The 12840-nt window shown below is 43.9% G+C and overlaps 1 protein-coding gene across 1 annotated transcript in view; it reads left to right on the forward strand.

Moving 5' to 3' along the window:
- Positions 1-966: 966 nt before the first annotated feature.
- CFAP54 (cilia and flagella associated protein 54) overlaps positions 967-12840 on the forward strand; it is a gene marked incomplete at both ends in the record, with an annotated part of 273781 nt that continues 261907 nt past the window's right edge. The window contains 2 exons of the mRNA XM_080935383.1: positions 967-1298; positions 11379-11484. Coding sequence (XP_080791509.1) covers positions 967-1298; positions 11379-11484 — 438 coding nt within the window. The remainder of the gene's footprint in view (positions 1299-11378; positions 11485-12840) is intronic.

The following is a 12840-nucleotide window of genomic DNA, read 5'->3' on the forward strand; positions in this document are numbered from 1 at the left end:
AATTTGACTCAGTGTGGCTCTTGAAATGCAAGAACATTTCTTAGTGTTAAGCATTTCCTCCCTGAGACCTATAGTTTGCTCGCTAGAGAGAAAAAAAAAAATCTCCCATCTCCCTGTTTTAAAACGGGCAGTATTTGGAGAGTTAATATTTCAAACCATTAGCATATATTAATGTCAAGGAGTTAAAGTTGAGCAAAAGGCACATTGATTTAGAATGTGGTGACATTTAGGATAAGCCTGAAGTGGAAGTAACTCATGATAGTTACAGGTACAAATACCAAGCCCACAGTCACAAATTAAAACTGCAGAGGGAAGAGAATGTAGCCACGCAAGCTGCTTGTCTTAACCAGACTGTCAGAGAGTTTTCTAATTCCAGTTTGGGAATTTGGCTTCAGTGATTTCTTTTGGGGGCATCATTAGGACAACAGATTCCTTCTGATCACTGGCTTTGCAGCATGTAATTAGGACTTGTCCCCCCGATGCTCTGTTATCCTCTGAGTTTGGTCAAAGTCAAGCTATGTTCTCTAAAGCTGTGAAAGCAAGGAGGTGGGACAGAAGATGAGGTATGGAGTCGTGGCAATTAATGAGAAAGGTAATGCTTCAAAATGCTTGGAATAATGCCCAATACATTTTAATTATTGTAACCATGTCTATTAGTAGGTGGTCTAAATGGGAAAAACAGTATGGTTCTTTGTTTTAAAACCCTCTCTCAAGCGGCCTTGTTTGTGAATGTCTGTAATCCCAGCACTCAAGAGACTGAGGCTGGAGGATAGTGAGTTTGAGGTTAGTGTGGGCTACAAAAGTAGCCATTCAGAGAGCATCCTGCCTTTCCAAGCTGTCGTTACTTTTCCAGCCCTGTAGGGGTCGCTGTGCTTCCGGAAAGCCTGCAAGCAGCTTGGTTGCCGCGAGATCGTTGCCTGGCAACCTCTTGTACACCAGCCCCTAACCTGCTGAACTCTGGTAGACATGGCGTCCTCCAGCAGCTCCCCCGGTTCTTCTGAAGTGTCCCCGGACTCTGAGACATCGGTGTCGCCGGTGCAACTGCCCCCAACGCCGCCGCCGACTTCCACCGCGGTTTTCAAATCGCCCACCGAGTCCAAGTCGAGCTCAACCAACCCTCCGCACTGGACCTGCTCCGAGGACTCGCTGCCCTCTGCCGCCTTCTACGGGCCCCTGGACGGTAAAAACCCGCTCCTGGCCTCTTGTGAGAAGGAGATCCGGGAGCTGCTGGGCTTTATGAAGAAGAATAAAGCTCTAGCCACCTCAGAGGAACAGAAGCACGAATTCCATCGGAGGTGGTAAGCTGATGCAGGGCGCAGGGGAGGGCGCCAGGAGATGCCATTGGAGGACCACGACAGGGGCGGGGCCCTGGGGACAAACTAAGCTGTGGACATTCTCAGCAATTACAGCCCTTAGCTCCTCCTACACGTTTCAAGTCTTCCTTCTCAGGTCAAACTAAAAATCAGTCCAGAAGTGGTTCCTAACTCTGGGTTTGGTCTCACCGTCTTCTCATGGCCTCTCTTGGCTCACTCGTGGGTCGCAAAACAGAACAAAAGTAGACTTAAGACCAACGCTGAGGAGGTTGTTCAGGTCCTTGAACTTTTACATTTTATTTTCTTTATTTTCCGTTGTGATTACAGAAACTTCTTTTGCCTTTTGCCTTGGCTTTTTCTGATTTCTGAGTGTCTGATTTTTTTTTTTTTAATTTAAAGTTTTTTAAATTTTTTCTTGTTTCTCCAACTTAATTTTTTAAACTAAAAAATACCTGTTTCTAAGATTTGGTTTTGTTCATGTCTAATGCATTCCAAAATGAGTAGTTACAAGACATAGGCAAGCAGCAAAGATAACCAGACTGGCGAATAACTTTTCTTTCTGGTGAATATTTTAAACTTACATATTTTAGTCATGCATTTACTATGAACACACAGTTTTAACTTACATTTATTATTCATTCAAACATCTTAAAGATTTGCTGAGCACCTAGTAGACACATCTTTGAAAGGCACTTTTTTCAAAACTGGGAGGCATCAAGTTAGTAATACCCGCCCCCAAATCACATATTTCTGTAAGTATAGTCTTGTACTAAACAAACATGAGACACAGCATTGCCACCACCCCCTTATCTACTCCCCGGATCCCAAGTTTCACTTTCCTGTGGTCAAAGGACAATGAAAATCTTAAATGGAAAATTCCAGAAACAAATAGTTGACATTGTTTATAGTCCCTTCTGATAAAATCTTGCTGTACCCTGTTCTGACCCACCCAGGATCTGAATCAACCTTTTCTTTTGTCCAGAGCACACACACTGTGGTCTTCATGGGTCCATTTGTTAGTTAGCCATCTTGGTTATCAGATTGACTGTCACAGTAACTCAGGATTTGTGTTAATATGACCCGTAATTTATTTAATATCGATTATGAAGCACAAGGGTAATGATGCTGGGGATGCAAGGAGAAGGTGTAGATTCCTTCTGCAAATAGAAAAAAAAAAAGTGTTCCAATAGGGAAAGGAGAAAAGTGCATGGACCTACAGTACAGTTAGATGTTTTGAGCGTCACTGTGTTCATGTAGCTCTTATGGAATTTGTTATACTTGTTCCACCTAGAATAGCTCATCTCTTATTGTGCCTAGTTCACAAGGGACACTTTGTCATGTGATGGCTAATCCTGGTTGTCAACTTGACACTCCTGGGAAGAAGGAACCTCTTTTAGAGGAATTACCTCCATCAGATTGGCCTTGTGGAATGTCTCTAGGACAATTTATTGACTGCTGATTGATATCGGAGGCTGCAGTCTACCCTGAGCAGTGAGTGCTATTTTTGGGCTGGTGGCTCTGGGTTGTACAAGAAAAATAGCTAAGCAAACCAAGGGGAAAGAAGCCAGTAAGCAGTGTTTTTCCATGACTTCTGCTTCAGTTCCTGCCTCTGGGTTCCTGCTTTGAGATCCTGCCCTGTTTCCCCTTGATCATGGACTGTAACCCACAAGATTCAATAAACTTTCCCTTCCCAAATTGCTTTCGGTTATGTTACTATCACGACAACAGAAAGTAGGCTCGAGTATATTGGTGTATGTGTGTGTGTGTGTGTATGTGTGTGTGTGAATAGAAGAAAGTATAGTTATATAATGTTCAATGCTAATTGTTTCTTCATAAATCTATTAGGGTACCTCACACTAAGCCCACTGAAAGAAGGGGAGAAGCCAGCGGATGCATTTTACAAAGAGAGTGCCCAGAAAAAGCGAAGAGTAAAGCAGGACATATGGCCAAGGGGTATCTGACGAATGTTGCAACTGGAAATGGGGTGGCACGGAGCATAGACAGAGAAAACCAGAAAAAAAAGTTATTTTTTCTTGTTTTCAAAAGTTGAGGCCAAAGCACGGTAATGGTGGCATATGTCTTTAATCCCAGGACTTGGGGGGAAAGGGGGAGCAGAGGCAGGAGGATCTCTCTGAGTCTGAAGCCTGTCTGGTCTACAGAATTAGTTCCAGGACAGCCAGGGCTTCACAGAGAAACCTTGTTCTGAAAAAGAAGACAATGAGGAGGAGGAAGAGGAGTAAGAGGAAGTGGAAGAAGAGGAAGAGGAAGAAAGAGGAAGAGGGAAATTGTTGAGGAGGACTGCGGACAATGTATAAGGGTTTCTTTGTAGAGTAGGCTACACAGGGACAATGGCAAGTGTGACGAAGCTGGGTAGCATTGTGACAGTGGGAAGAGCAGGTTCAGATGGGAGAAAATAAAATGGAGAGTTTGATTTTCGAGCTCTTAGAGTTATAACTCAGCATCCAGGCAGGGCTGGAGGTCAGAAGAGAGACACACTTGGGATTCATCAACCCATTAACAACGTTTAATATGATGATCCATAGACTTAGCCCAGGGAGTGGGTTTAGGTGCAGAGGACAGTAAAGGACAGAGCCCAAGGCTGTTTCATTCAGTAGTAACCTGCAGAGGCCAGGAAGGTCGGAGGAGAACCAGGAAGTAACTGGTGCTCTTAGAGCAAGGAGAAAAAGCGAATCACAGGGAAGGAAGAATCAACTGTGGCATATCCTGCTGATGGAGGAGGAGCAAGGGTTGACCAAGGAGAGAGGACAAATAAAATAAAATCGTGATAAACTAAAATAATGGCGTTTGCTGAGGTGTCACATGCCTGTCACCCTGGCATCGGGGAGGCTGAGTTGGAGGATCCTGCATTCAAGGCCAGCTGAGTGAGACCCCATGAAAGATAGCCCAAAGGAGAGCACACTGCACACCCAGCCTCACTCCCGCACACCCTGTATCTGAATGGTTTCCGTTTGTACAACCTCTAGAATCCCCATTCTCAGCAATCCAGGCCAGAGGTCCGCTTTACTTCCGCTTCCCCTTTGTGTCAAATGTCCTCCTGCAAGCAGATCAGCTGTTCTTAGCTAAAGTCGATTGATTGCCTTGGCTTCTAGCATGCAATTAAGACCTGCATTGTTCTCCAGGGTCTGAGGATCTGCCTTGCCCTTCCCTTATCCGAGCTCAGCACTTTTCTTGAGACTTGGCCAGAGAAACGCTACTTTCTTGCCCCAGATCCTTACTATTTGTGGTCTCCTTTGGAAGGTTTTTCTCCTGGCTCCCAGTCTTCCTTCAGGTCTCTGCTCAGTCATCGCTACCCAAGACAGGTTTTTTGTTCTGTTTTCCTGCCTAAATCTGGTTTACCTCTCAATTGGTATTTCATCTAACTTCATTTCCTTGTCTTCTTTATTAAAACATAAAACCTTCTTGGCGAGCTTGGGATAATTTTTTTTCTCCCTTCATTGCTCCATCTGTAGGTGATAGCCTGGGTTTTGGAACATAGTAAACACTCCACAGACATTTGACACTGCAGGATTCCGAGGACTCTATTATCCTGTATTCTCTCCAGCATCCAAAACAGATCTACTTCTTTTTGTATCGGGTGGAAGGGTGCTTCACCTGCACTTAAAGTAGGTGGGACCCTAGTAGAAACCTGGGGGGGGGGGCTCACTGGCCAGCTTGCTTTCAAAGGAGGGGCAAGGAAGGGGATGTTTAGCTGAGCCAAGAAGAATGTGCAGGAGTCAAGCAGCCAAACAGAGAGAAATAGAGGAAAGCAAGTATAGAGGAAAACCCTGGGCCGGAAAGAACCAAGCACTTTGAATGAACAGAGAGAAGCCTGTCCAGCTTCAACATGGGAAGCATGGGTCCAATCGTGGGCCATGCCATTAGCTGACTCAATGAGGCTCGGAGGGCTGTAGAGGTCCGTTGCACCAGGAACACCTTTCCCGGATGGGATTGCCCTTATGTAATTTTTATTTAAAAATGCTGCTTGGGCAATCATGGCCCAGTGGGGCAAGAGTGGTAATGGGGATATGGTTGGGAGCCCAGGAGGTAGGAGTTGCTTTTATAACATGCTTGACAGATGGTTTTTCTTAAGATCAAAGCTTTTTTTTTTCTAACTATAGGACTTTCCACAAGCATAAAAATGTATAATACCCAAAAAGATATGATCTTCTTTGTGAACAATGCCATTCTATAAAAGAGTGGTATATTTTAAAATCTGCTTTTGTAATAAGCACTAGATACTCTGATTATACTGTAAGAATTTTCTTTAGGACATTCTGGACATCTCCTAGCCGTTATAGCCAACCAGCAAAATAAAACGTGTTAACTTTTTATTCTTAAATCTGGCCATGGTGGCCCATGCCTGCGATTCCAAGCCCTGGCAGCTGACAGGAAGCAGTATGAGTCGGAGGCGAGCCTGGACCACAATATGCTTCAAGTCACCCCTGGGCTACAGAAGATAATTTTTGCCCCTGCATTATGTAAGCCATTGCTAATGAGCAGCATTCCCCAGCTTCAGATTCTCTAAAAGGAAATAAATAAATAAAGAGAAGAAAGAAAGCTCTTTTCTTATTATATAACACCGATTGACTTAATTAAGCTGGTATTTCGCTTCTATGAATAACAAACCCAACGATCACCTCATCCTTAAACCTCCGGTGAATTAACTGTTCTGGATACAGAACCGAAGGATTTGGGCCTGACTGGGTAGACTTCTTGAATTTATTGCACCTAAATACTGTGGAATTTCAAGAGACAGCAAGTAGAATGCAAAATGAAGGAACTGTTTTTCTTTCCTCAGCCCCCTGAGGCTTGTATTTACCACAGTGTTATTCATTATTGTCTTTACTGTGGGCACATATGGGTATTGTTCTACCCCAAACATTGTTTTTCAGTCCATAAAGGCATGGATGCTACATCCCCTTTACTCAACATGGGGCCCAATCAATATCATTTGATTGCCTTCACAAATCAATTGATCTGTATCTGAAGATACTATGTCATGAATGGTCAAACATGTATATGTGAACAGTCGACACCAGCCTGCAGGGATTTTGTTTGTTTTTTGAGACAGGGTTCTCTGTGCATCCCCGGCTGTCCTGGAACCTGCTCTGTAGACCAGGCTGGCCTCGAACTCAGATATCTGACAGCCTCTGCCTCCCGAGTGCTGGGAGTAAAGGCACGGGCTACCACCAATTCGATATTCTTCAGATCACCTGCTTAACAAGATGATAACAAGATAGCTCAGACTGAGTGGCTTAAAGACAGCTTTGACCTCCTCCTGCTCCTCCTCTTCTTCCTCTTCCTCCTCCTGCTCCTCCTGTTCCTCCTCCTCCTCCTCCTCCTGTTCCTCCTTCTCCTCCTCCTCCTGTTCCTCCTTCTCCTCCTCTTCTTCTTTTTGCATAGTTCTGAAGAAACCCTGGGAGTCCCCTCAGACCAAGATCTCACTACTTGACCTCATTTAACCTTAATTGCTTCCTCAGAGGTGAAGTTCCCAGTACAGTTGCCCTGGGGGATTAAGATGCTAATGATGTGCTTGTGTCTGGGAGGATGCATTCTATTCCCAACTTGGTCTGTATCTAGAATATTAGAAGGTGGCATTGGGCAACTTTAAGGGGAGTTTGAATTTATTATTATTATTTTACATCCCAGAGGCATCATAACATTCTGGGAAAAGAGGAGTCAGTGTTATCTCAAAGAATGAATGCACTAGGCAATACTTTATCACCTTGTTCATTTTTATTAAAAACCACTTCTATAGTACTACTGGCTTCTTTTCATTTTATGTGGCGGGAAGGAGGATTGACTGGATATTTGAGCTCTTTGTGGAAAAGACTAAAATAAAAGCAAGAATTTTCTCAACCTACCTATTGTTGCTCTAGTCACCACCAGTCCTCCCCCATTCTCACCCCCCATCTTCCCTTACTTCCTCCCTTTTTGCTTTCTTTATACCTGTGGTTCTCAACCTGTGGGCCACAACCCTATTGGGGATTGAAGGACTCTTTCTCGGGGGTCCCCTAAGACCATCAGAAAACACAGATACTTACATTACAACTCATAACAGTAGCAAAATTACAGTTACGAAGTAGCAACAAAAATAATGATATGGTTGGGGGGGGGGTCACCACACCATGAGGAACTCTATTAAAGGGTCAAAGCGTTAGGAAGGCTGAGAACCACAGCTTTATACTTTCCTTGACTACTGTGAAGTCAGTGTTAGTTGCCAACTTGACAGAATCTCAAATTGCCTAGGAGACAAGCCTCGGTAAAACCCGTGAGGGTTTCTCTAAGGTCCGTTGCCTTCTTGGCATGTCTGTGGGGCGTCATCTTGATTCGAGGAGGGAAGACCCAGACTGTGATGGCTCCTCCCCCTGACTTAGCATCCTGCACTGTACAGACTGGAGAAGGCCAGGCAAACAGGAGGTCTTGATTGTGGATATGTCACGACCAGCCGTTTCTTGCTCTTGGCGTCTTGACTTCCCCATCATGATGGACTGTGTCTTCACTTGTGAGACAGAAGAGACCATTCCTCCCCCTGTAAGCTGCTTTAAATGCCCGAATATTTTATCATGGCAACAGGAAAAGATACTCTACCTGTACTGGGTGTCTCACCTCTTGAGGCAAGAAGTGAACACTACCGTCGACGTGATAGCACACACCTGTAACTTTGACATATTCGAGTGTGTGACAGAGGAGTGTGTGACAGAGGCTATCAACTCTGAGAGCGGCGAGAGCTTCACAGTGAGACTCTGTATTGGGAAGCCCAGCTAACTAAGGTCAAAGTTTAGTGTTCCCGGAAAGCCCAGAGCTCAGTGCAAAATGGTGGCTTCCCTTTAACAGCGGACTTTCTCTTTCTCTGTCACGTGGCCTTGGTGAGGTTACAGGTCCAGCTTCCTTTCTCTGGATTATCAAACCCATTCAGCAAGCACCTGAGATTCCTGGAATGTCTCTCCATGCTGATGAAGCATCTCAGTACCTTAGCCTTCGGCCAGGGACCTCTGCCCACCCTGGTTATTGCTACCACCTTCCCCAAAACTATACAACTCTTGATTCACCTCAAATGAAGTTGATCTTTCTCCCCAAAGCTGATCCCCAAGTATTGTCATTTCTGTTCACATTCGCAGGTCATCTGAAACCCTGTTTTATGGACTCTACTCCCTTTGTCCTCATGGGCCATGGCCAATGGCCCTGGAGAAGGGAGATCCACAACCCTGTCTCTGGTCATTTTCTGCCTTGTTTGTAATGAGTTACAAACAAACAAAAACCAAAGGAACAAAGCTGACTGGTGGATTGATACAGCACACCTTCCGGATTTATAAACAGCTGTAATATTCTAGATAGTATGATATTGGTGTATTCTAGATAGTGTGATACTGGTGTATTCTAGATAGTGTGATACTGGTGTATTCTAGATAGTGTGATACTGGTGTATTCTAGACAGTGTGATAGTGTTAAAAGGATGGGCAAATCAACGAGGAAGAAAGCACAGCCCAGGCATACAGTCTGCAGTTTGACAAAGGAATAGAGCTGAGACAGACGTCTGCTGGAAATTCTTGATAACTACATGCAAGAAAACCAAATTAGGTTCAGATTGCCTCCATCATGGACATCAACTCAAAGGATCATCTGTCCTTTAAATGTAATGCGGCAAGATTCCTAAGAGAAAACCTGGGTGACCTGGGCTTGGCCATTACTTTTTAGATATAACTTCAAATACATGAACAAGCTTAATTTGGTCAAAACGAAAGATTTCTGCTTTGTGTAAATAGTATAAAAAAAATAGGCAGAACAGGATGTAAGCTTTGTTGTTGTTTTGAGACAGGGTTTCTCTGTATAGCTCTGGCTGCCCTGAAGTTCATTCTGTAGATCAGGCTGGCCTCAAACTTAGAGATCTGTCTGCTTCTGCCTACTGAGTACTGGGATTAAAGGAGTGCACTATCCTTGCCTGGCTTGGCTGTAGATTAAATACTTGCAAAATCCATATATGATAAAAGACTGTTGTCCACAATATGTAGTAGACTCTTAAAAAATACCCCCAAAACTTAAACTAACCCATTCTTAAAAATTGACCAAAGAGCCAACAGATATCTCACCAAAGAGGTATACACAGATGGAAAATATGCATAAGAAGATGCTCCACATACAGCAACATCGGGGGAACTTCAGATTCAAACAATGGCGAGATCGCCTATACACGGTTACAAGGCTAAAATCCAGGACAGCTCTGAATGCTGATGAAGGAGAACAGAAGCTCATGCTGGAGGGGTCACAGAATGGCAGATGTAGCATTGTAGAAGACAAATGATCATTTCTCACAAAGCTAAGTATACCCTTAATAATTCTGTCTAGTAATTGTGGCTCTTGGCACTTACCCAAAGAGAGATTATAATTATATCCACAAAAAAAAAAAAAAAAAAAAAAAAAAAAAAAAAAAAAATCCACATAATAGACCTCTCTCTTCCCACTCTCTCTTCTTCTCTCCCTACTCTCCTATTCCCCCCCCCGTGTGTGTGTGTGTGTGTGTGTGTGTGTGTGTGTGTGTGTGTAGAGGCCAAAGTTCAACCTGGAATGTCCTTCATCGTGAGCTATCTTTTGTTTTCTAGACAGGGTTTCTCACTGGAATCTGGACCTTATAAATTAAGATGGGCTACTGGCTAGTAAATTATAGTGATCCTCCTGCCTCTGCTTCCCTGGCTATTTACATGGGTTCTGGAACCCTGACTCAGGTCCTCATGATAGGTGGTAAGCACTTTTTTAACTGGGCTGTTCTCCGGCTCCAGATATGGATTGCAGCTTTATCTATAATTGTTAAATGTTGTAAGCAGCCACCATGTTCTTCATAAGGTTAAGGAAGAGTAAGTGACAATCTTACCCAATCGTGTAATATTAATCAGTATAGGAAACAAATTGGCAAACCAGGAAAAGACATAGAGGAATGTAGATACATGTTTCTAAAGGAAGGAAGGCAATGTGAAAAGATTCTAAATTATGTGGCATTCTGCAAGAGGAAAGTTATGGTGACAGTAAAAAAAAAAAAAAAAAATGATTAGGGAACAAAGGAGAAATGTATAGGTGGAGCCCAGAGGAATTTCAGGACAGTGAAACATTGTATCTCGAAACAGTGCTGATGTGTATCATTATACTTTTCACCAAGAGCAGCCCTGCCAGAAACCCTGCACTCTGTCACTACCTGATGTACTAGAGTTGACTCATTAGTTGTGACAAGGGAGGGGGTTGGAGAGATGACTTGTGGTTAAGAGCACTTCCTGCTCCTGCAGAATGCGAGGGTTCCGTTCCCAGCCCCCACATGGTGCCCAACAACCACCTGCAGGTGGCTTCAGGTGATCTGATGCCCCCCTCTGGTTTTCCCGGGTCCTGCATACACACAGCACACAATCATGCAAAGCAAACACACTCATGTATGGAAAGAAGACAGTCTGCAGAGGAACAGGGGAAGTCCTGACACAGCCTGGGGAACAGAGCATGTGTGGAACAAGCGAAATGCAAAGGAGAGAGGGGAGGAAGCTGTGACAGACCAAGTACCATACGGCTCTCTCCTCAGCTCACTTCCTTTCTGGGGAGTGCTTTCTCCTTTATTAATAATCTGTCTATTTCTATTCCATGCCTAACTTAAAAGGCATGACTTTTGCTCCATCTTCTGGCTGTTTCCCCGGCTCTTTACCGAGCCTGCACTATGTTCCTTCCTTTAGTAAAATGCTCCTCGGACTTCCTTCCGAGTCCGTCTCTAAGATCTCTGAGACAGAGAACCCCAGAAGGGTGGACACTGATAGAGGACACACGGCCTGTCCAGGCTTGGAGATGGGGGTGGAGGAGCAGCACTGGATTTTCTCCACTGTGAAGTTAAAAGCGGCTCTCAAAAAGAATGTAGAAAGGGCTCCAGTCAACAATGGGCACATACTAGCTATAATAATGTTTGTTAATACCTAGACGTTAACAATAAGGAGTCTGAGAAAGACTCAGCACAAGGCAAGTGTTAAAGGGCCCAATAACTGACCGAGGCTGCCTGCTCTTTCTGAAGATGTCCGTTTACTTTATGCCTCTTAACAGTGCCACCACTCTGTTTAATATCTGGACCAAATACGCCCCCAGGCTGCCGTCCGACTATTACAACGAGAAGCTTCTGAAGGTTGGAGACAGCCTCTGTCAAATCAAAGTAAGTGGTTCCAAAGCAGACAGGGAGCCAAGAGAAGCAAACTCCTTTAGCTACTTAGTATTTGGGTTAATACCCTTCCTAGTCTACAGGGTTTGGTTTTTTATTTATTTTTTTAATATTGAAAAACAATATGTAAAAAAGTAAAATTGTAATGAGGTACAGGAACAACTACAAAGTTTGTCCTTCTATTTTGTATTTGAAAGTCTCCAGGTGGTTCCTTTAGGGACCAACAGCAGCCTAGGATAGGAAGGCAGCTCTGCTCAGTGGAGGGTGTGGTAGGCCCACAGCAGGAAGTGCTGAGTCACCATGTTCCTACCTTACACAAAGGAGCCCAGACACCACTTCCTGTTGTTTTCCCCTAGGCCTGCAGCCTTGCCCTGTCAGCCCTCACAACTACTGGCCTGGCTGATCCGTGTCCTGTTTTAATGACTTGTAGTTTTCTGAATATTTTTACTATACTGTGAATATAACAACTGTGGCATATATGCCCTGTTTCCTGCTCAGCACTACACCAGACACTGAGCATGTACCGTAGTGTAAGTTCTGTGTCAGGGTCTATGGTTTTGAATGTCACGGACCTGGGCTTGGCTTGATAAGACCTTGCCGTGGCTTTTCTGGGCTTTTCTGTTTGTAAACTTGTGAGTTTAACCCCATATCTCTGGCCTAAGTCCAAATATATATAACAAGTTCTATTCAGTGTCGGACAAGGAGTTATTTTAGCCACGGGGATTCTAGGCCAGGCATGGGCAGTGTGAGTGAATGCCTTCTCAATTTTCAGTTTTCCAGCTTGATTTCTTCCTGTGTGTCTATTTCATAGACATTAATCTATATATTAAGAGAGCAAATGTACTAAGATTTCGTAGATCTTAATCTATATATTAGAGAGCAAATGTACCAAACAGATCAGGGGTTTTGACACCCAGGAGTGTCACATATCAGATTTTTACATTATGATTTAAAACAGTATCTAATTTAAACTTATGAGGTAGCAATGAAGTCATCTTATGGTTTGCAGTGACCACAGCGTGAGGAACTGTATTATAAAGGGTTGAAGGCTGAGAACCACTGCACTAGAGGATACTGTATAGAAAGGCTTCCATCTTAAAACACCATCAATGCAAAAGTACAACAGCCACCCCAGGTAGATAAGAGATCATCTCTTCTGACGCCACATGTGAGTGACCATGGTCTAGGACACAGACTGAGGTTCCCCGCAAATTACTTGTCCATTACAGTTAACAGTTTGATGAAGCCTTTATAGTCACTCAGGACCTTTTTGTCACACATGATGCCACTTTTCAAATATATTTGATGGAAACATGAGGCAGGTAGGTCACAGAAAAATGAGAAATCTCC

This window comes from Micromys minutus, assembly GCF_963924665.1.
Source record: "Micromys minutus genome assembly, chromosome: 22".
Lineage (NCBI taxonomy): Eukaryota > Metazoa > Chordata > Mammalia > Rodentia > Muridae > Micromys > Micromys minutus.